The sequence below is a fragment of the Strix aluco genome, chromosome 5, assembly GCF_031877795.1.
Source record: "Strix aluco isolate bStrAlu1 chromosome 5, bStrAlu1.hap1, whole genome shotgun sequence".
Taxonomy (NCBI): domain Eukaryota; kingdom Metazoa; phylum Chordata; class Aves; order Strigiformes; family Strigidae; genus Strix; species Strix aluco.
The window spans coordinates 17,827,681-17,847,575 of NC_133935.1; the positions used below are offsets into that span (position 1 = coordinate 17,827,681).

Here is a 19,895-nt window from a genome sequence, read left to right on the forward strand (position 1 = left end):
TGTGCTAACTGACAGACTGGAGGGCATGAGCTTCATTCCAGCTTTTTAACCCTGAGTTCAAATATCAGAGCAACCCATGTCAAGAGACCCTCGGCTGCAGTTAATCCCACGCTTCCCATTTTGCTGCCAACAGGATCCCAACCCCCTTCTCCCCACGCACTCCAGATACTAAGGAAGAGCAACCCAGGCTGCCTAGCAAATGCTGCACCGGTAAGAGCTAAACTTCACCGAGATCCCATTTCTTCCCTTCAATCAGCCATGCTTCACACCTAAGCCTTGAAAATGAAGAGCTGGTCAGGCTTGGTGCAGTCAGGCTTTTGTGTCAGGGGAGGCAGAAGGGCAGGTTTTGAGAGCAGAACCTCATGCCCTCCCTCCCCCTCTTTGCTCCAGCAAGTTCTCAGTACAGGAGTCACTAGCAGCTGAACCATTTTCTTCAACTTGTTCCCTTGATGAAACATGCCCTCCAGGTTCAGATCAGCTCTTTGGCTTGAGACTTGAATCCCTTGGCTCCTCTGCAAGGAGAAAGTGACACCAACCATTATTCTCAGAGTTTTATTTGTAAAGGACATAGCATGAAAAGCTGTATTTCAATGTACTTCAAAACCTGAAAAACCCATGTCAGTTTGTGGTATGTATGTTAAAGTGCTTGATATTAACAATACTTTTACTAATGTTGTCTTGAAAATAATCCAGTTCTTATTCAGTTAGTAATAATGTAAAGACAAAATATACTTAATGGAGACATTTAAGGATTATTTTAAGCTATACAGGGCACATTTGTACATTTCAAGTGTAACATACAATATTTCCCCTTAAGATGGACACCTTCATTTGATTGAAAGAAGGAATTTTCTCAAATATGCCGTTGCACAACTATTCTAAAAAGACATTTTTGAACAATGATATCTAATTACACAAACCAACTCAGAATAAACATGAGTAGATTTTTCACTAAACAGCAGAATTTCATTCGTTTCAGAGAATTATAAATACACATTTTGTACATAGTGAGGCATTTGATTCTCTGACTCCCTCAAGTTACCATGCTGGATGTTAGTATAACAGGACTCAGACATCTGCAGACAGGTATTGGATAGGAAATTTTTTTTAAAAAAAAGCAGATACCAGAGAGCTTTGGTCTTTTCCAAGATTCCCTTTCTCAACCAAAGAAGGTGCTTTAACACTGAAGTTAAAAACTGCATTAGCTTAGAAGAATCCTGATGCGTTTCTCACCATTCTAGTGGGTAGAATGATTTCTGTAAACCTTACAGAAAAAAACTCACAGTTTCCAATAAACAAAAGTAGTCTACTAAAAAAAAATAAAATCATACATGGTAGAATAAAAATTCACTACCAAGAACCGTACTCCCAATGTTGTCGAATAACGAGACTTCTGGGAATTTGAGGCACTCAGCTGTGCCCCTTTCAACATATCTTAGAGTGTTTTATTGCCTAGAAGGAAATATTAGACATACATAATTTTTATTGTATTATTATTATGATGTGAAACCTGACAAAACAAACAAGTCAACGCTTGCTGAAAAAGCTGATGTGAAGTTGTGTTCAAGTTAAGTGCTAAAGGTTCTTTAATGTAGTTTGAAAGGGGGGAAAGGGTCTGTTTTGAATTTTAAATTTCCTCAGGGTTTGACTTATTTTAACTTAAGAAAGACTTCATGTAGTTATTGCCCTTTTCTCTGTGTGTGGTTTATTCATCTATGCTTGACCTTTAGAGGTGCCCACATTTCTACTTTATCCTGCTTGCACTTAACCCGTGCCATGTTGGATAACATTACGACTGCTTAAGTCATAGTCTTTGGAGAAGTATGCAGCAGTATACTTTTGAGAAGTATCCAGATAGCAAATGCAGATGATGCTGTGAAGAAATCCAGTGACTAAAGAGGTTATTATTTCAGTAAAATGAAAGTCACTTAGACTGGGTTGGGCGTGAAAAAATCATGTATAGCAGTCATTAGACATAAAAGGCCTGGGTTGTAATAGAAATCAAAACATCCTAAGCAGTCATTACCAAATAATGCTGCCACATGGTTTCTGGTGCTAAATGTATAATTTATCAATAGAGTTAAGTACTAGGGATGCATCTTCAATTGCTGCTGAAGGGTTGTCACGCATCTTCTGCTGACTTTAAGCAGACTTGCCTGGCCTCACAGAAAACCCGAACACCCCAAATTTCACATTTCTGGAAATGTAAGAGATGTCACACAGCTGTGGGCTCTGGCTACTAATTCATGACACCATCCACAGCCTTTACATTAGTTACTGACACCCACAGTAGTGACATGGCAGTGCTGCCTACAGTATTTGGGCTGAGTTTAGTCAGTTTAAGGATGTACAAGCTCAGGAGGAAAGAATGGTTATTAAAAGCTAGAACCCTCATTAAAGTCAACAACTCCCTGACAGCGTTATTTTACTTCTTTCTTAGAAAAAACAAAACTTCTACAACATAAAACTCTCCCTTCTAATGAAACAAAGTCACATAAAGAGTTTTCTTCTAGCTGGGAATATCACATAGAACTATGACACTAAAGTGAGTGCTGTTATAAGAACTGGACAGCAGAAGGACCACGGGAAAGTAGAGAAGCTTGACTAAAGGCAGGTGAGAAAGCAAACCCTAATTATTATCCTCTTTTCTTTTCCTTAGCTCTCATCCCTCTCTCCACCATGTGCACACTATTGTGAGACCTGCTACTGCCCACCATTCCCAAGTCCCTCCTAATGCCCCTTGGGAGCACAGGGCAAGGCAATACACTTACAGTACCAGTTAGGGGCCTTTCCCAAGCCACAGCTGACAGTGAGACATCCACAGAAATCCGCTGACGAAATGGCCAAGATCACAGGGAATAAACAAGTGAAAGCAAACACCTATATTTAAACTAACCTCCAAAAACTAAAACCAGATGAAGCTAAATATGCCCTCAGATCCTTCCAACTCCCATCCACAAGAATGGAAAATACACTCCATATTTGCTGCATGGTATCCACAAGATGATTTTAATGTTATCTCCTGTTAAAATTTTTAGCATACAGGATTTCAGTTACTCCCAGTTCATCTTCAAGAGCTGTATCTATATATATGTGCTGTATTACTAACACATTAACTGGAAAGAGTGTAGGAGAGGAGCCGTGAAATACCAAAGTGAGATTCTTTTTTTCCCCCTGCTTTTCCTTCTTTTTTTTTCCTTCTTATAGCTGGGTGATTTTTTTTTTTAAAAAAAAAAAGTAATCAAAGATGCTGTACTTCCTAGGAACAATCATTCTGTGGGATAAAGGAAGACTCATAACCTATCAGCATTTCAAAACCAGCTGATACAGTTCAGTAGCACAGCAACGTTGGTGTTTGTGGCTCTACAGCAATGATTCTTCTCAAGAACAGCAAGAATTTGCTATGAACCAAATTCCTCAACACGGAGGGAAAAAAAAAAAAAGGCATCCACAACACAAACTGGCTGGCTGAGGGCAAATCATCAGAACATCTAGACAGGCAAGGGACACATCGAGTGAGTCAAGCAAGCCATCACTGCCCATTTCAGGCTGCAGCAGCACTGCTTAAACAGGTCTCTCATACTGTCAGGCTCCGAGGCTGACAGCAGTCCTCCTCTCCAGTGTTTAAGCATTTCAACACTTGTCTCCCCTTTTGGAGCTCAACAGAAGTGACACAAAAGACCCTACAGAAAAAAAATGACGACTCTCAACTTCTGTGCATGGAAAGGGTTGAGTCTTCAAACAAACAAAAAACTAAGAGAGACCATGTACAATAGGGTAAAACAGCATATGCTTACAACATTCCCAAGAGTGAAACAATCACAATGGCTACATAAGGATATTTGCTGTATTAATTTGCAATACCTGAAAAAAGCCCTGCTGAGTTTGCGTTGTATTTACACATTGATTGGCTTTTTCCTTGCAAGCAAGTAGCGGCATCCCTTCCCACCTCGGTCCTTCCCTCCCCCCAGTCCTTCCCCTGGGTTTAAGCTACTCATACTCAGAACAAGAACATTCAGTCTAAGAAAAATTTCTTAGAGCAATATAATTTCTTAAAGAAGATAGCATATTTACACACATCTAACACATGAAAATACTCTATTTTATACTAAATTTCTGTTTCAAATAAACTACAATACTGCATCTTAGCTTTCTGCAGCTTTAGAAGACAGTCCCCATTGGGCACAAACTGGGCTTCCCACTCCCGCTTCAACCGGCAGCTTTGCCTTACAGTGGTGCACTACCATCACGTTCAAGTCCTGACAGGTCTCCAATTGTGGTTTGCTTGCTTGGGAAAGGAATAATGAAGTTCTCAGCAAAGCCATGCTAAACATCCACTCCTTTAATGAGTGATCCTTCTAGGATGATGTTGAAATCTTGCAATGTCTGTAGGACTCGGATAAGGGAGTTGACAGTCATGCGGTCCCGTAGGAGAGCATTTTCCTCATACATCCTTGTAATGGGCGGGCACTCTGCCAGCAGTGGGATCCACTGAGAGAGCAAGTGGTCCCTGCAAAGGGGATGAAAGGAAGTATTTTAGCACCAAGTACAACAGATCTCAGACAGAAATTCTTCTCCAAGAACTAACACAACCCAAAACATGAAGTCTCTTTTTGTGGGTGGTGCATGTTGTCCGCACATAAAAATTTCCTGTGTCATCATAACCCTTGATTTTGTTAGTAAAATACAGGTAACTTAACATACTGTAGGAATGAAGATGGAAGCATATCAGCAGAATTGGACAGCTGACTTTGGAAGAATTCAGCAACATTCTCAGATCAGGAAAAGGTAAAGTAAAAGTCAGGAAAAATCAATAGACTGTTTTCCAACTGGTTTTCCATGTATCCAGACAGACAAGACAAAAATGGTACTTATTTCTAGACATACTAACTTTCACCCTCCAAAATACAACTAAGCCACCCCCCTGGTCCCTCCCCAAGTGCAAGACAGAGAGTATCCTATTAGGAAATAAAGATTCATCTAGAATAGTTTTGTCAAAATTGTAACAGACATCCCATTTTCATAGGCAAAATGATTCAATGAGGATTTAGGAATGCACCAACTCTTGAAAGGGAACTCTGCATTCCCAAAGCCAGCACTTCATCAAAAAACAATTTCAAGACAGATTTCATACATATAACTGTCAAGCTAACAGTTATAAAGAAGCTCAGAACATTTTTAGCAGTTTAGATACTAGCCATGTATCATTACAGCTTCTTTGCTCCAATTTTTCATATAGTATTAAAGCTGCCTAAAATAGGTACTGGATAATAGATAGGTATGAGATGTCTTAAAATGGAAAACTAAAGGTAATAACAACAGCGTAAAAGTCTAATGCAAGAGGACACATATAATGAAGAGCAGTTAGGTACCTTGTCCCCAGGCAAACCAGAATTTGGAATTTGCCATCCTTTCCAATGTTCCTTGGAGCTGTATTGATGGCATTCACATAATGACAGAAGGTTTTGCATGAAGATCTCTGAAGCAAAAGGGCCTCCTCATTGTCTCCAATCTGGTCAGTGGTTTCAAAATAAGCAACAGCTTTCTCTGTGGTAGGGAGAAAATCAGAACCCAGTGAGCAGAAGTACTTCATTGTGACATAGAATCACACAAGGGAATCCTTAAAAAAACAACCTGCTGAGAGCTATTGCAAAGTTTATACATGGATTCCTCACTCTGAAGACCATAAGTAGGTAGTGATCTCCACCTTTGCTACACAGCAGTGGTTGGCAGACAGGTTGATGTCTGATATAGTTAGGTAACACCAAGGAGCTGCACCAGAGTACCTACCAATGGTTTCACTGTAAGTGATATCATCAGCTTTGATTTTTCACCTCCTGTGAGTAAGCACTTACCCTCAGGCTAAGTATCTCAACTTTTGAGCATGTTTTAAGGGAGTAAGTACGTCTTAAATTACCGCAACATAGGCCTACAGATAAGCATCACCAGAAGACCAGTGCAGTGATTAGGAGAGTTCTCATAAACAACTAGAAATCTAAACCTTTCACTCCCTGTCCTTTCCTAACTCTCTCCCCAACACCAATTGCTACTCTACCTCAACTTCCAGCCTACCTTCTTTCTGGGTAGAAAAGCAGCTATTTGAACATTCATTCATCTATAAATAAATGACTAGTATTTGAAGTGTTTTTAAATTTCTGCACAGATTCACACTCAGCCCTTTATATAGAGTTTAGTATTTCTCATCTTCCATCTTGTTTCTCATTGCCTTTAAGCAACCTGGAGCAGGTGCTTGTCAGGAACAAATAGCACCCTAGCTGACGAGAATCCAAGGTCTGTGCATGAAGAGTCATTTTGCCCTAATCTTTCTTCTCCTGTCTCCAAAATCACATACCAGCTTACCTATGAAATCCCAGATGAAGACATTCTTATGAAAAATGCGAGCTGATTTGAATCCATGGTGGAAGACCTGCTCCAGTGCTGCGACCAGACCATTTTCTCCACACAGCAGAATGGTAAGGCTCCCTCTCTGTGGGAAAGGGAGAGTCTGTAAGTACGACTTGCCTTGTTTGTATGCCAGAAGCTTCAAATCTAAAGGTTAGCAGTCTCTAGTGATACTTTATCTAGTGATACTAGTTCCATTTCTGTTTATAAAAATATTTACATGCATTATAGATACCAGGCAAATAACAAGAAGTGGGAAGTACCTCTTTCTCTGGCTTGTGGAAGTGTTTCACAATATTGTTCACAGCTTCCCCGATTCCCTCTTGGATCTGTCCTGCATTAGGCTCTGTGAAATGATGGAGAGCATACTAGCTGGGGATACCAACTTTAAAACATTCATCAGATTCTCATGGTGACATAGCTTGAACTGCAGGAATTATTCTGTATCTTTAACAAAGTTCAGGCAATCATTTGTCTTGGGTAAATCTGAGCCTTAATTACAAGCAACTGATGATCAACCCTGGAATAGTCAAATAAATCACCCTACTTAAAAATGCACAACCCGAGGATCTGGCTTGATAAATATTTTGAGTTAATCACATCTTGCTCATCACATAAGAGTAGAGCAACCCTCACATGAAGAGACATGGGCTGAAAGGTTGTAGCCCAGTCATTTGACTCACTTCTACATGACAGAGGCCAGAAAAACCCAGCACTCATTAACTCCTGACTTGAACCCACAATGTTTTATTGAGCCAAAATAGGTATCTATTTTAGGCACATGTCTAGTCATTGTACCAGTGTGAGGGGCCACAGGCAGAGAATATTCCTTATGAATGGTTCCAAGAGTAAGTAATCTTCTGTGTTAAAACGTATGCCATGTTTCTGCTCTGAATCTGTTTAGCTGTATGCCTCTGCTACTAAGTCATGCTATGCCTCTACCTGTTACCATCTCATCTTCCTATGCAGGTACCTGCAGAAAATTATCTAGTCCCTCAACAGAACAGAAAATTATCTAGTCTCCAGCCACTTTCTGATTAAAACAGACTGAACTTTTAAAACTTTAAGCAGGTGTTTTCCAGACTTCAATTATTTTCATGGTTTTTCTATGAGTCCTTTCTAGTTTTCAGACATATGTAGGTTACTATTAGCTTGTCCTACAATTGTTATTTTGGAAACATGGAGTAACTCAGTATCATTCTAGTACATGATGACCTCCATAGTCTCTGGCAGGTCTAACACAGAGCCTCACAGAGCTCATAAGATAAATGAATTATTGGGCCTTAGTGTTCTCAGATCTAAGGAAATGCTCTGGTGCACACTTCTCCAGCTAACATGGACTCACACATGTGAAGAGCTGCAGTGGTCCTGTGGTAGCTTTTAAATGCTGCATTAGTCTTTGAGGCTAATCTTGCCCTGCTTGACATTTCAGCAGTCATGTTCTCTAATTTTATAGGAGCTGGACAGATTTATGAACAGGATCTACACTGTGCTCATCTGTATGCTTTAGCAGCGAATGCCTCAGGTGGCCCTTACAGTCCCATGCCCCATTGTAGCCAGGTGCACTTACTCATAAAAGCTAATTTTAGGGACATGAAGTTGATGTCCCCTAGGGTCCCTCTGGGAGAGGTACTCCTATCCACATCAGACTCTGAACTGCCCTTCAGGGAGGACTGTCTTTCCACCGACTGCAAAGTGAGCCGGGAAGCTGAGCAGCATGAGCTACTGCACATTCTGCTGCCTCCTCCTCCCTCATCTCTTATCTCTGTGCTCCAAGGAAAGAGATAATTATCTCTCAACTGTCAAATGGGGACACTGAAAGAGGCAGTGTGTACAGTCACAGAGCAAGCTGCAGACACACAATCCGGGGCAGGAAAACCTCATCATCTCACAGCTGTTTCTCTGCACCAAGCCTTGCTTAACTAGGAGCTCTCCTGTTCACAGGAGTTTTATTTCTCAGCAGTTGCTGCCCCCTTCTCTAGGGCCCTGGGAAGAAAGGAAAGGACTTACTGGTGTTCTTCCCTGTGAGGGAAGTGATGCTCAGTCGACGAGCCGTGGTAGGAGATTTCTGCTGGGGTGGGGTACGGCACTGCTTTCCCAGCTCTTCGTCAGACGTGGAGGACACCAGCTCTCCAATGAGTATTCGCTCCAAACTGCCATCGTCAACGCCCTTTCCCAGCCATCGCCCACAGGGAAACCTGCAGCACAAGCACAGGTCAGCCACACAGATAGTCCAGCTTGATCTCAAAGTCAGAGGGACAGCTAGCACCCATAAACACCGCTAACGGGCAGGGAATGCTCTGAAGCCAGAAACTTCACAAACCAGAACTCAGCAAGCAGCATCCCCTGCACCACAACCGATAAGACTAAACCAGAGAACTACATTCAGCTCCATCCTTAGGAAAAGGGAAATATGCAAAGCTTGCGTGAAAGCATGGGACAACAGAAAGTGTTACACACATATATTTCATGGGCCACATCTTGCTTTCCGCCAGATTATTTTTCACTTGCAACTACAACCAATTATTCAGCATTTACAAATATTGTGATGATTAACAGCTAAATCTCCACACAGAGTTCCCATCCAACTGAAGCTGTGACATCTCCTCATACTCAAGCCTCACCTCACATTTTATTGCTGTACTTTTTGACTCCATCCACAGTCCTAATGAAATCCATGCACATGTCCACACCTCCAGTGCTTGTACTCCATTTCCTCCTCCTTTCCCCCATACACTGTGGTCAACCCTGAGCTCTGGAGCTCACCTCTCTGAATTATAGTTTTCTAAGTCCACATTTAGAAAAAAATTAAGTCTGCTTAGCCAGCTGTTTTGTAAGACCAACGATGAATTAGGAGATCGTTTCGACACAAGAGGTATGTATTCAACAGATTAAGAAATCATCAAAACCTTTTATTTTCTTGTAAGATGAGTTTCTGTACATTTATTACAGTACTTTCACATCTGAGTATTTTTTAAAAGAAAAAGAAACCAAATATTTGCCCTGAACTATCATTCCAGCTCTTGGGGGTTTAAAGAGTTCATTTGTGCACAATTTTACCACACTACTTTAAATTGAGAGATTTAATTATTAGACAGAAACATACCATCACTTCTTAAGTATCCATACTGTCTGTCCTGTCTCAGAGAGATGCAAAGAAAATCCTACATTCAAGTCTCATTTAATATTTATTAGATTATTTGACTTCAACTAGGGCTTCTGAAATGAGAGCTGGGGGTGGGGGAGACCAGCCCAACCCTACTGGGTACCCAAATCAGCCCACAGCGCTCCGTCAGCTGAGGAAAAGACGAATGCCTTCTTGCTTTCTCTAGATTTAACAAGTAGGGATTTCAGACAAAGAAAATTAAAACTTGTTGCTTACTTGTACGTGTGTCCTGTTATTTCATTTCTGACCATGACACAATCAACCAGCCACTTGGCTAGTAGCCCTGAGTTGTCATGACCAATCTGAACAGTCGTCAGCTTCCCTAAATTCTGGCACTGAAATGAATAACAGTTTTTACTTAATTTAAAAAACAATAGACAACACACACCCCCACCACATGCACACATATGGTCTCAAATGTATGTTTTTATTCAGTTTCCTTTGATTTATACAGCAAGTATTTTCAATGAAACACGCAGAATGTTTTGAAAAGCAGAATAATTATTTCAGAGGAGAAAATAAATACCTTGAAATTAAAAGCTTGTGAAGAGATTACATTCTTTGTTGTGAGCACTCACTCTGAGTATTTCTGAGAAATGTTAATTACCAACTCCTGAGCTAAGGTGATAAAAAGGTGTGCTTTTGTAGAAGAAATAGATCTTCAGTACAAACAACTAAAAAAAATGCATTTTGAGCAGACTGACCTTCAGCTGACTCACTCCCCACTACGAAGCAGTCCCTAGATCCTTTATTATCGATTTGCTTTTTGTTGGGCAAGACAAAAATCACTAGCATGAGACTCTTAATACCACAAAGAGACAGAATAAGGGAAAGAAGGGACTGTGAATTCCAGTGCAATATGTAATTGTAGGTGGGGCTGGCAGCAACATCTATTAACGTCACCTAAACACTTCCTTTGCAAGACCTTGGTTTTCATTACTTCTAATACTGCCAAACAAGCAGCTTGGGTTGACATTTTCCATAGTGACTGGCTACCCAAGTTGATATTTTAGGAAAGCTTCAATCAAAGGAATAATCCAGAACAGTGTTAGTATGGTCTTTAGAAATGTCTAAATATATTATTTTGCTTGTTAGAAGTCTGGAGATCTTTTCTACAAAATACTAATATCTGAATGAGAGGCAGCCATTGTACCACAAAAAATATCCTCTCTATCTCTGTCAAAATCTATGTTTGGCAAGAGGGTTTTTTACTATTGTTGCTGAAGACCAGTCTGCATATGCTTAACGGATGCAACTTCAGTTTTACTAGCAATTTTCCTACAAAATCACTCCTTACTTGATATGGTAGAGCCTGGAGCTACAGGAGCCTGATGGGGCTTTCCCTGCAATTCCTGCTACCAGCTGCTTTGGGTCGGCACCAAGCCAACCTGTAACTGATGGATGGGAAAGCAGAGGGGAAAGCCAGGTTGTCAAATGCAAAGAGAAAATCACAGCAAGCACGGAGAAGAGAGACCGATGGGGATGGCAGGTCTATGGTTTCCTGGGAGTAGCCCCTGAAGCTGGGAAGTTGAAGGGCTCAGGGGGTTAGACTGGCTGGTTGGAAGGAAAGTAGCAACGCTGGACAAGGAGCTGGAGCGGGAACTGGACAGAGGTAGAAAGGGACCTGGGTGGTGATAAGTGGGAAAACAGATTGAAAGAAGGGGAAAGAAACTTGGAAGGGAAATAAGGAGTTGGAAAAGAGCCCTGAAAGGTCTCAGACCTGGAAATAGACTGGCTAGGTGAGAAGAGGCGCCCTGGGTTGGGACAGGGACAGCAGTGAAGCCTGTGACTAAAAGTGGTATGTGCTCACAGGAAATCTACCTCTAGCACAGGAGGGGCAGGCAGTGCTGTTTTCCTGTACGTATTTGAACATACAGTGAACCTGGACAGAATCTTAAATTCTGTGATGTTAAGGCAATAAATCCTTACCAAATTAATGGTCAGTTGGAAGCATGTTTCAAATTGACAGGTAAAATGTAGAGAGCATGTACTCACCTCAAACGTCATTTCTAGGTGGTTTTTAGGAATCTGCATTACGCCTGTATCTCCTAGTTCTCCTGATACACATATCCATGGGTTTGATGTGGTTATTGCATTGCTTAGTTTTTTGATGGGAATTATCACTGACCTATAAGGGATCACTAAGAACAGGATGGGGAAAAAGAAGTTAGTCCTGACTTTCCCCCCCCCCCCTTTGAGTAAACGCAATTTCTGGAGTAAACCACACCTCTCTCTTGAAGGTAAATTCTCGTCCCATGTCTCAGCAAGCTAACAAGGAGAACCCCTCCTCTGTGCTCCCCACAAAGGCCGGGCTAACCTTGCCGAGGGCCGGCCTGGCCGTGGCGGCCGAGGCGCTCCCCTCACGGCGGGGGGGTGCCCGCCGCCATTTCGCGGCCCTGCCGCGGCCCCTGCTGCCGCCGCTCCGGCTCCGGCGGGCGGCCGGGTGCTGCCTGCCCTGAGGCGCCCGCCGGCAGCGCGCGGGGCGGGGCGGGCAGCGGTGCCGCACGGTGGTGCTGCAGCCCCGCGGCGGGACCGGCCGCCGCCGCGCCGCAGAGCCGGGCCGGCGCTAGGATGGCCCCGGCGCCTGCCGAGGAACCGAAGGGCTGAACGTTCCCGCCTGCGGCAGGGCCCCGGCGGGCCGGACCGGCGGGGGGTGCGCACGGAAGGTCAGAGGGAGCAAGGGGTCGGAAATGGTGGCGTGGCTGGTGGCGGCGGGGCCGAAGTGTCAAGTCTGACGTGGACATCCCCCCATTAAAAATGATTATTAGCTTCAGACAAGGCCTGCCACCCACCCCGATTTGGATGGGACTCCGATATGGCACGTTAGCACTTTGAGACACTCTGAGGTTTCACGAGCTGCCTTTTGGCCTGGGTGAGATAAGGCAGCCTTTCTACTATTTGTGTGCCAGACCGTGATACTGCACTTGAGAATATACCCTCAAATTCCTAGCGCTTGTCCTGCACGGGAAAGCTGTCAAGCTGGATGCCCCGCAGAAATAAGGTAATCAAGGATGGATAAATCTCTTTGTGCTCTGCTAGTTCTGAGGGGATTTGCTGCTTTAACAGGAGAAAAAGTAGAATGAGTGCCTGTTTTGACAGCCACGTAAAACTTGGTTCACTTCACTCTGAACAGGCAGGGAAATGAAGACTAAGGGCTGCCAAGGTGAACCCAAATAATTAGGTCATCTCATGGGGTCCTGCCTTCTCCACATTGCCCAGCGCTGGGGAGACAAAGATTCATTTTCAGATCTCAATCCAATTTTTGCTGTCCTTACAAAGAGACGAATGGAGAGGGAATCCTTTTGGTATTTAAGGAGAGACAAAAAGAGATTTAAAATACACAGCAGAGCACAAAGCGCCTTGTATTTCATCCTCCAAGCCTTCCATCTCCTCAGTCGGCGGAGAGCAGGCTGTTCCAATGTGAAGGCCAGAAAGAAGCATTAGGATGTAAAGGAGTTGTCAGAGAGGGAAGATGAAAGACACTATACAACTCTGTGAGGAAAACCAAGTGCTACAGAGGCACTCTCTGCTGATTACTCTCCTTTGTTCAATGCTGTTATCCAGAACAACTCCCACACAACCTTGGCTCTCCAGCTGGTTTCCCAGAGCAACACCCAGCACCCGTGAGCCCGGCAGCAACAACCAAGATTTCCAGATAAGGACTCAGCTACTCAGGCACCAGCAACAGCAACATTGTCTCTTACAAATCATGACAGCAACTAATTTTTATTCAGGGGGAAAAAAATCGATTCTCCAACTCACTGATTGTGGTGAAGACGCTTGTGAAGCAGAAGTAATCCACAGCATTGAGTGAGAGCAGGTGATACAGAAACTGTTCCCGTTCTTCTTCACAGCGCAGGAAAGCATAACGCTTGTAAAGTTTCCTGGTAGAAGCAAATATGTTGCTTTTTTTTTGTTGTTGTTGTTGAAAAAGCACCATGTATCTTAAAAGATATTTGAATCTCAAAACATCAAATGAAGAGTTGATCTTAATGGGAGGTATGAAAAGTGAGATTCCCCAGCTAACACAAGCCCCTAGAAACCCACAGGGGGCATTTACCCCCTCTGCTACACATGTGTTTTACAGATCACTCTTGGCTCCATGCTTCCATAGCAAAGCTACAGAGTTCATCTCATTAAAGGATCAGTTTTGGTTTTGCTGCAAAGCAGAGATATAAACTAACACTACTCACAGCAGCAAACCTGAACCAACATACAGCAACCTCATTTCTTCCCTGTAACTTCCTACTGTGGAATAGCCTCGTCTAATAACCTAATCTTCCTTCTGCTCCATACCGCGACAGAGAAAAATAAGCAGAAGGCACCAAACCAGGGAAGGCACCAAGCAGCAGGAGGAGTCCTCCTACCACTCCTTCAGTTCAGTGAACCGAGGGTACATCACCCATTGCCCAAAGCAGTGTGAAGGCACACCGGGAGTTAACCTGCCTGTCTGAAGGCAGCAGACTCCCAAAAAGCTGCTGAGGTAGACAGATGTAGATGAAACTTCAGGAAAAGATAGGCCTGCCACCTTTCAGCCTTCAGCTGATCACCCAGGAGGTGACTGTCTCCAGCTACTCCTCTTTTTTCCTGTTAACGGATTTGAGTATTTGGTAGCTTCCAGCATGAATCATGCATGTAACACCACAGAGCCAGAACTGCATGCAATAACTAGGACGTTTTCATAAGGTTTGGGGTTTTTTTCTAATTGCATTGCTTTGAGAAAGTGAAGCCAGGGAACATCTACCCAGGCAGATCCTTAAGCGCCTGTGTTTGCAAAAGGAGGCCAAGCTGGGGGAGCTGCTAGTGACTGGGAGGGCTGGCCTCTAACCCGCCTCATTGGCAGTTGGGATGAGTCAACGTACTGCAAGGCTGCTGTGATAAAAGGGGCATTCCTGACCCTGTTGCTTCATTTGCACAAGGTATAGTATTGTAGGGCCGTGAAATGGCTTGGATCAATGCAGTGATCTGGTCAAAACCTAACACCTTCCTCCTGAAAATTGTGATCCTTTTTCCGTGCAAGATGAGCAGACTTCTGCCCTGCTGGGTGGGCAGCACCTCCTCCCCCAGCTCCCCTCTGCCCTTCAGTCACTTCTAGCTGGAAACAGAGTGCCTGGTTGCACCCCAAGCCTGCACAAGCACCTTGACACATCGCTGAAGAAGATGTAAAAGTGAAGCTTTGAGAAAAAGAGCCAGCTTACTTGGCAAGTGCCTGGTTGGAAAGCAGCTGCTTCAGGTGCTGAGACAAAAGCTTCTTCTCCAGAGAAAGCCTTATCCAGGCTCGGGCTCGTCCCACATCAGTCTTTATCTCACTCATGTTCTGAACATGCCTGAAACAGGTGGGAAAAAAATAATAATAGATGAATCATAAACATTCTACATGCTTCAAATGGCAACATCCAGTGTGATGTAGCAGCTGAATTGGAAAACATCTCCTGACAACATTTCTAGAGAAAGAGAGCCCCAGGCTGACCTGGGGACATGGGGCAGCCCTTCCCGGGCATGTCAGGTTGCAACCCAGACACACTACAGCCCATATCAGCTTCTCTGTATCCTGGCATTTGCTTGGCCAAGGTGAGCAGGGGTAGATCTGCTCATCCCTGCATTGCTGGAGGTAGAGGTCCTCATGGACACTGCTAACAGTTAAAAAAAGCTGCCGCCTTGTGAGACCCAGTTATACCACAGTTGTTTCCTCAGGTGTGTCTGGGAGGGCAGAGGACAAATACATATCTTAAGAGTTTCTCCAAGCCACAATCTACTCTGATGGCTCTAACAAACCCCTTGATGTCAACAGCAATGGGAAATCTGAGAAAAAGGGATTTTTTTTGGAAAAAACAGCAACAGGCAGTCACAAGCAGAATCACATTTTCAGCGACATGAGAAGCCCTCCTCTAAGTGGTAATCTGAACAGCCCTTCACATGCTTGGTCTGTAGGAAAGCAGAACTGTTCCATAGGGGCTTTCTTCTATGGTTTTGCTTTTCTTTTTTTAAACTTCCCATACTTCAGTTTGGAGAATGCCAGAAAACCTACTTTTAGAGCACAGGGAGCTTTAGAAGAGGAAGAGAACTGTCATGGCAGGGCAAAGCTACTTCCAAAAACCCCCCACTTGGTTAAATAAACAGCAAGAAAAATGAGTAACAGTTTCCAGCAGGGGAAAGAAAAGGCTGCGATTTCTTAATTTTCACTCAGTTTGCATGTTAAGTGCACAGGCAATTCAGCCCTCCAAACCATGGCAGGCTCCAGGTACCATCAGCTGAGTCTGAACTGATCCTCAGTTGCAATTTACTTTCCAACTCCTGCGTCTTCCTTAAGGGCCCTCCATGCACTGCTGAGTGTTACGGAATGTGGCAATGTTTACTCCAAAGAAAATCCAACAAAGTCATGCTGTGACTGATGCTTTTTACATTGACTAGTATAGTCTCACTGTCTCGTGCTTTCCCCCATCTGTTATACCCAAGCGCGTGCTTTGTGTTATATTTAGACCCTGCAATATTTGAGAAAAATACTCTCCTGTTTGTAGACCTTCTAACATAACAGGACTAGGACCTTAAGGGCAAATTTGCCAAGTACAACTTAGTGCTGTCCAGAAATATGTGTTCGCTCTGCACAAATGAAGTGGACACCAGACATAGTTCAGCAGCACCGTTCTCTGCCAGGCTGACTTGCCCAATTTCTCAAAATACACGTCTACCTTTGCAGCTGAGATGTCTGTATCACATGGCTCTGTGCTATATGTGCATATCTGAAGCACCATCAGGAAGAAACAGAGTAATGGTAGCTTGCCAGTGGCAAAACCTAGGTTACTTAAAACCTTTTTAAAAAAAAAAAAAATTTGTTTTTTTTAAAAAGAAGCTTTCCTTCTGTTTTCTAATGTGACACATGGATAGTTCTCTGATGGACCAGGTGAGAAGTACTAACTCTCAGTGAGCTGTAAAACAAACACAGGAGGGCACATTACACTCACATACAAGTCCTTGCCCTTTGTAAGCAAGCTCAGCAGCCTCCCTCTGTCAGCAGCGATGGCTACCGGCTGAATCCCTGCCGAGAGCCTTGCTCTTGGCGCTGGAAAGCCCTTACTGGCTCAGAGCATGGCAGCCAGCGTTAGACCTTCCAGCCCAGACAGCTGGGCACATGATCTGGAGTCCTTGAGAAACAGGGTGCACACAACACCCAACTACATGGTGTTGAGACACTCTCCTCAGACTTTTCAAGTCTTTTGAGATGGGAAGATCAAAGCACAGACTATCATCTCCCTTCTCTTCCCCCCCAGTGCTCAGCTTGAATTACATCTAACAGGAAACACTGAGTAGAATGTTATTTTACTGTGAGAAGATTTAAGTCCAGATGGACTCAATCTTATTCTGTGCATGGTCTGTGCCTCTTCATTACCTGTTTCTGGTTCAGACCAGATTGGCATTAATTGTGGATTTGGGAAAAATAAAGGTCTGCAACCATGTGGCTTGCCAGAGACATTAAAAAGATTCAGTAATCAGTCTTGGTGTCAGCAAAAGCAGAGTGTAACAGAACAGAGCATTCAGGAACTCAAATTTATTTCACGCTCAGCTGTGAGAGTCAGAACAGCTCTATTTTTATCGGTGACCTAAGCGTAAGCACAGTATTCTCACCACCGCACAGCAAACTCTTCTTGTCAGATCACTGAACAGCAATTTCAATACAACTCCCTAGGTTGGGACTTGCTTTTAATCCCATTAGTAATAAAGAAAAATCTATTTACCCTGTCAAATGTAAGCCTGGGGTATGGCGAGACATACCCTCTGCAAATAGCAGTGCTGACAGAAGAGGTTACAGCTGCTCGGTATCACCATGCCCCTGAGGATGGTGTGTGCATGCTCCCCATCCCAGCACAGTCAGAAACGTGTCATACTAGCTTGCCCCACATAGGCAGCAGGTCTTTGCTAACCCAGCTTCTTTTGACTGCAGCAGGTTAAGCATCACTGCTGTGGGCCCAGGTGCCCGGGAGGGGAGGCATGATGTGGGCATGAAAGCAAGCGCTGGTAGCAAGGAAGAGCTTGCCCGAAAGGGGAAGGACCTGAAACTTGAACCCAGCTGGACCAAAGGTTTCGGGGAGTTGCCTTGGTGCTGACTGGTCTGGCTGGACAGAAGCGATGTGCCTGAGGGGTGAGTCTGTGCTGGAGGCAGGCTGCAGCAGGAGTCTGCTGGGGAGCTGGAAGAGGAGTGGGAGAGATGTTGCAGATCCTTGCCCAGGGGAAAGGCTGAAGGGCATAACCCCAAACACACTTGTGCAGAGACTCTCCGTGCAGAGAATCAAAATAAACATCTTGAGCATCTTCCTTACCACATCTAAGATGCCTGGCTTTGCGATGGAGGCAGAGGACAGACCATGTTACCTGTAGCACAGGCTCATGGCCCATTCAGAGTGTGACTGTGATTCAGCCCTGCTTTTTAAGTTGTTGACATAACCTTGCATGAGCCATCAAAAACAAGTCGTGCTTAAGGCAATGCTTAATCCTCTAGCCATTAGTTCAGTTAGCACCACAACCCTGGCAATTTAACAATTACCCATCCTTCTAACTTCAGCATAAATCTATGTGTGCAAGCAAATACTAAGCAGCATTCCTTCCAAGTGGGAGAAAGTACGCCATGAAATTAAAGATGACAAATTCAACTCACCTTCTGCCCAGCATTTTCTATGACCAGACATGTTTGTGGACAATCACTAATACCCAAGATATTACAAAAGGTGATGTTCTGCTTCTGTACTTTTTCTCTGGAAAGCAGTGGAAACACTCTTGTGATTCAAGCAAGAGAGCTCAAATCTGTGCTGGGCTTTCATTACTCAAGTGGAAGTACGCAGAAGACAAAACCCGCGCACGCAGCAGTGAGTGCATATAGCCTCCTCTGTCAGCAGTCCCCTCCCAGCACGTGAGTTTCCGCTCCAGATCCTCCTTCATCCTTTCCTCAGACTGACCCCCTACATGCCTGTCAGCCTCGCAGGACTGAATTAAGTAAATAGCTGCCACATCCCATGAGAGGGATGCTAAAATGACAGACACATGTTCAAAATGACCTCTTGGCATTATACTCCTAATTACACTGTATATATCCTCCCCTCCCTTTTTCGCATGCTGTTTTAGCCTTATGTGGCATGTCATATTCTTCGAAATCAGAGCACAAGACTCAAACTACATAGCATCAAACAAAAAGGTTGCACACTGCAGGTGGGAAGTACAGTAATTTTCTTTCAGAAAAGTCTGACTAATCTGTGTGATCTCACATCAGAAAAAAGCATATCTGTAATATAGTAAAAATCACATCACTGTAATCATGTGAACAAACTACAATTAATCTTATTTCTACCATAAGATTTTTTGCCATATTTTTACGTGGAAGAAGCACATGGTATTACAAGAAACAATACTCATGTTGCCTCACACATTAAATTGCTAAGCAATTGCTAGCAGCTCTTTACAGATGAGCATTATTACATTACTCCTCCCCTCTTTTCATGGCACTTTTACCCCACTGCAATCCTTAGCCATGGCAAGCAAAGTGTCAAAACAGTGGCCTGACCTGGCAGTGGCTTGATCAAGGAGATGCCCTGAAGAACTTCCTGGTGCTGTCACATCAGGCTCCACCTCTTCTCACTCTCTAATCCTTCCCAACCAACACTGCTTACAAAGCTCTCCACAGCCATGCTGTGGTCTCCTACAGAGCACCTGCCCTTACTTCACATCCCAACTTTAAATTCACCCAAATATTGGGTTTGATTACATTTCTAAATTTGTACATTTATTACTATTTGCTATGAAACGCTAACTTGAGAAGAAAGAATATCGCTCAGGCATTGCAAGCAGGTTTTTATATCCCTTTGCTTTGTCTATCAACTGTACTTGCTTGGTCAGTAATTTAAAATAAACAAAACGAAACAAACTCAAAGTACCAAGGAATTTAACATATCCGCTGTTATCTGTAGAAGATGGCTTTATCGCTAGAACCTCCCTGGGAAAACAAAAACCCCAGTAAAACTTGTGTGGTTTTCATTGTCTTTTAGCTAAAATAAATCAAGTGAATGTGCAAAAAGTTTTGCAAAATAAAAAGGCAACACTTTGTAGATTTGAATGCAGACTAAGGAGAAGGTTTAATTCTCCTTAGCCTTTGTAGACTCAAAGCCAGTGAGGATCTTCACCTTATGCTACACAATTAAAACCACAATTAATGCTTTAGGAAACAAATTGCGTACCTCATATCTTGTATCAGGGAAACCCTCAAAGTAGGCAGAGTAATTCCTGTATCAGACTTTCGTCTTTCTGTTCCAACAGCAACTGCAGTGGAGAAAATGTATGAAGT

The 19,895-nt window shown here is 43.5% G+C and overlaps 1 protein-coding gene across 5 annotated transcripts in view; it reads right to left on the bottom strand.

Annotated features, from left to right (window-relative positions):
* Positions 1 to 538: 538 nt before the first annotated feature.
* The window catches only part of DENND5B (DENN domain containing 5B), a 117,654-nt gene continuing 98,297 nt past the window's right edge, over positions 539 to 19,895 (bottom strand). For all 5 annotated transcript variants that reach the window (XM_074826235.1, XM_074826232.1, XM_074826233.1 and 2 more), the window contains 10 exons: positions 19,789 to 19,870; positions 14,767 to 14,895; positions 13,331 to 13,452; positions 11,564 to 11,709; positions 9,785 to 9,903; positions 8,413 to 8,600; positions 6,666 to 6,748; positions 6,361 to 6,487; positions 5,373 to 5,547; positions 539 to 4,510 (listed from right to left, as the gene is read on the bottom strand). In XM_074826235.1, the coding sequence (XP_074682336.1) occupies positions 4,327 to 4,510; positions 5,373 to 5,547; positions 6,361 to 6,487; positions 6,666 to 6,748; positions 8,413 to 8,600; positions 9,785 to 9,903; positions 11,564 to 11,709; positions 13,331 to 13,452; positions 14,767 to 14,895; positions 19,789 to 19,870 (1,355 nt within the window). In that variant the 3' untranslated portion in view covers positions 539 to 4,326. The remainder of the gene's footprint in view (positions 4,511 to 5,372; positions 5,548 to 6,360; positions 6,488 to 6,665; positions 6,749 to 8,412; positions 8,601 to 9,784; positions 9,904 to 11,563; positions 11,710 to 13,330; positions 13,453 to 14,766; positions 14,896 to 19,788; positions 19,871 to 19,895) is intronic.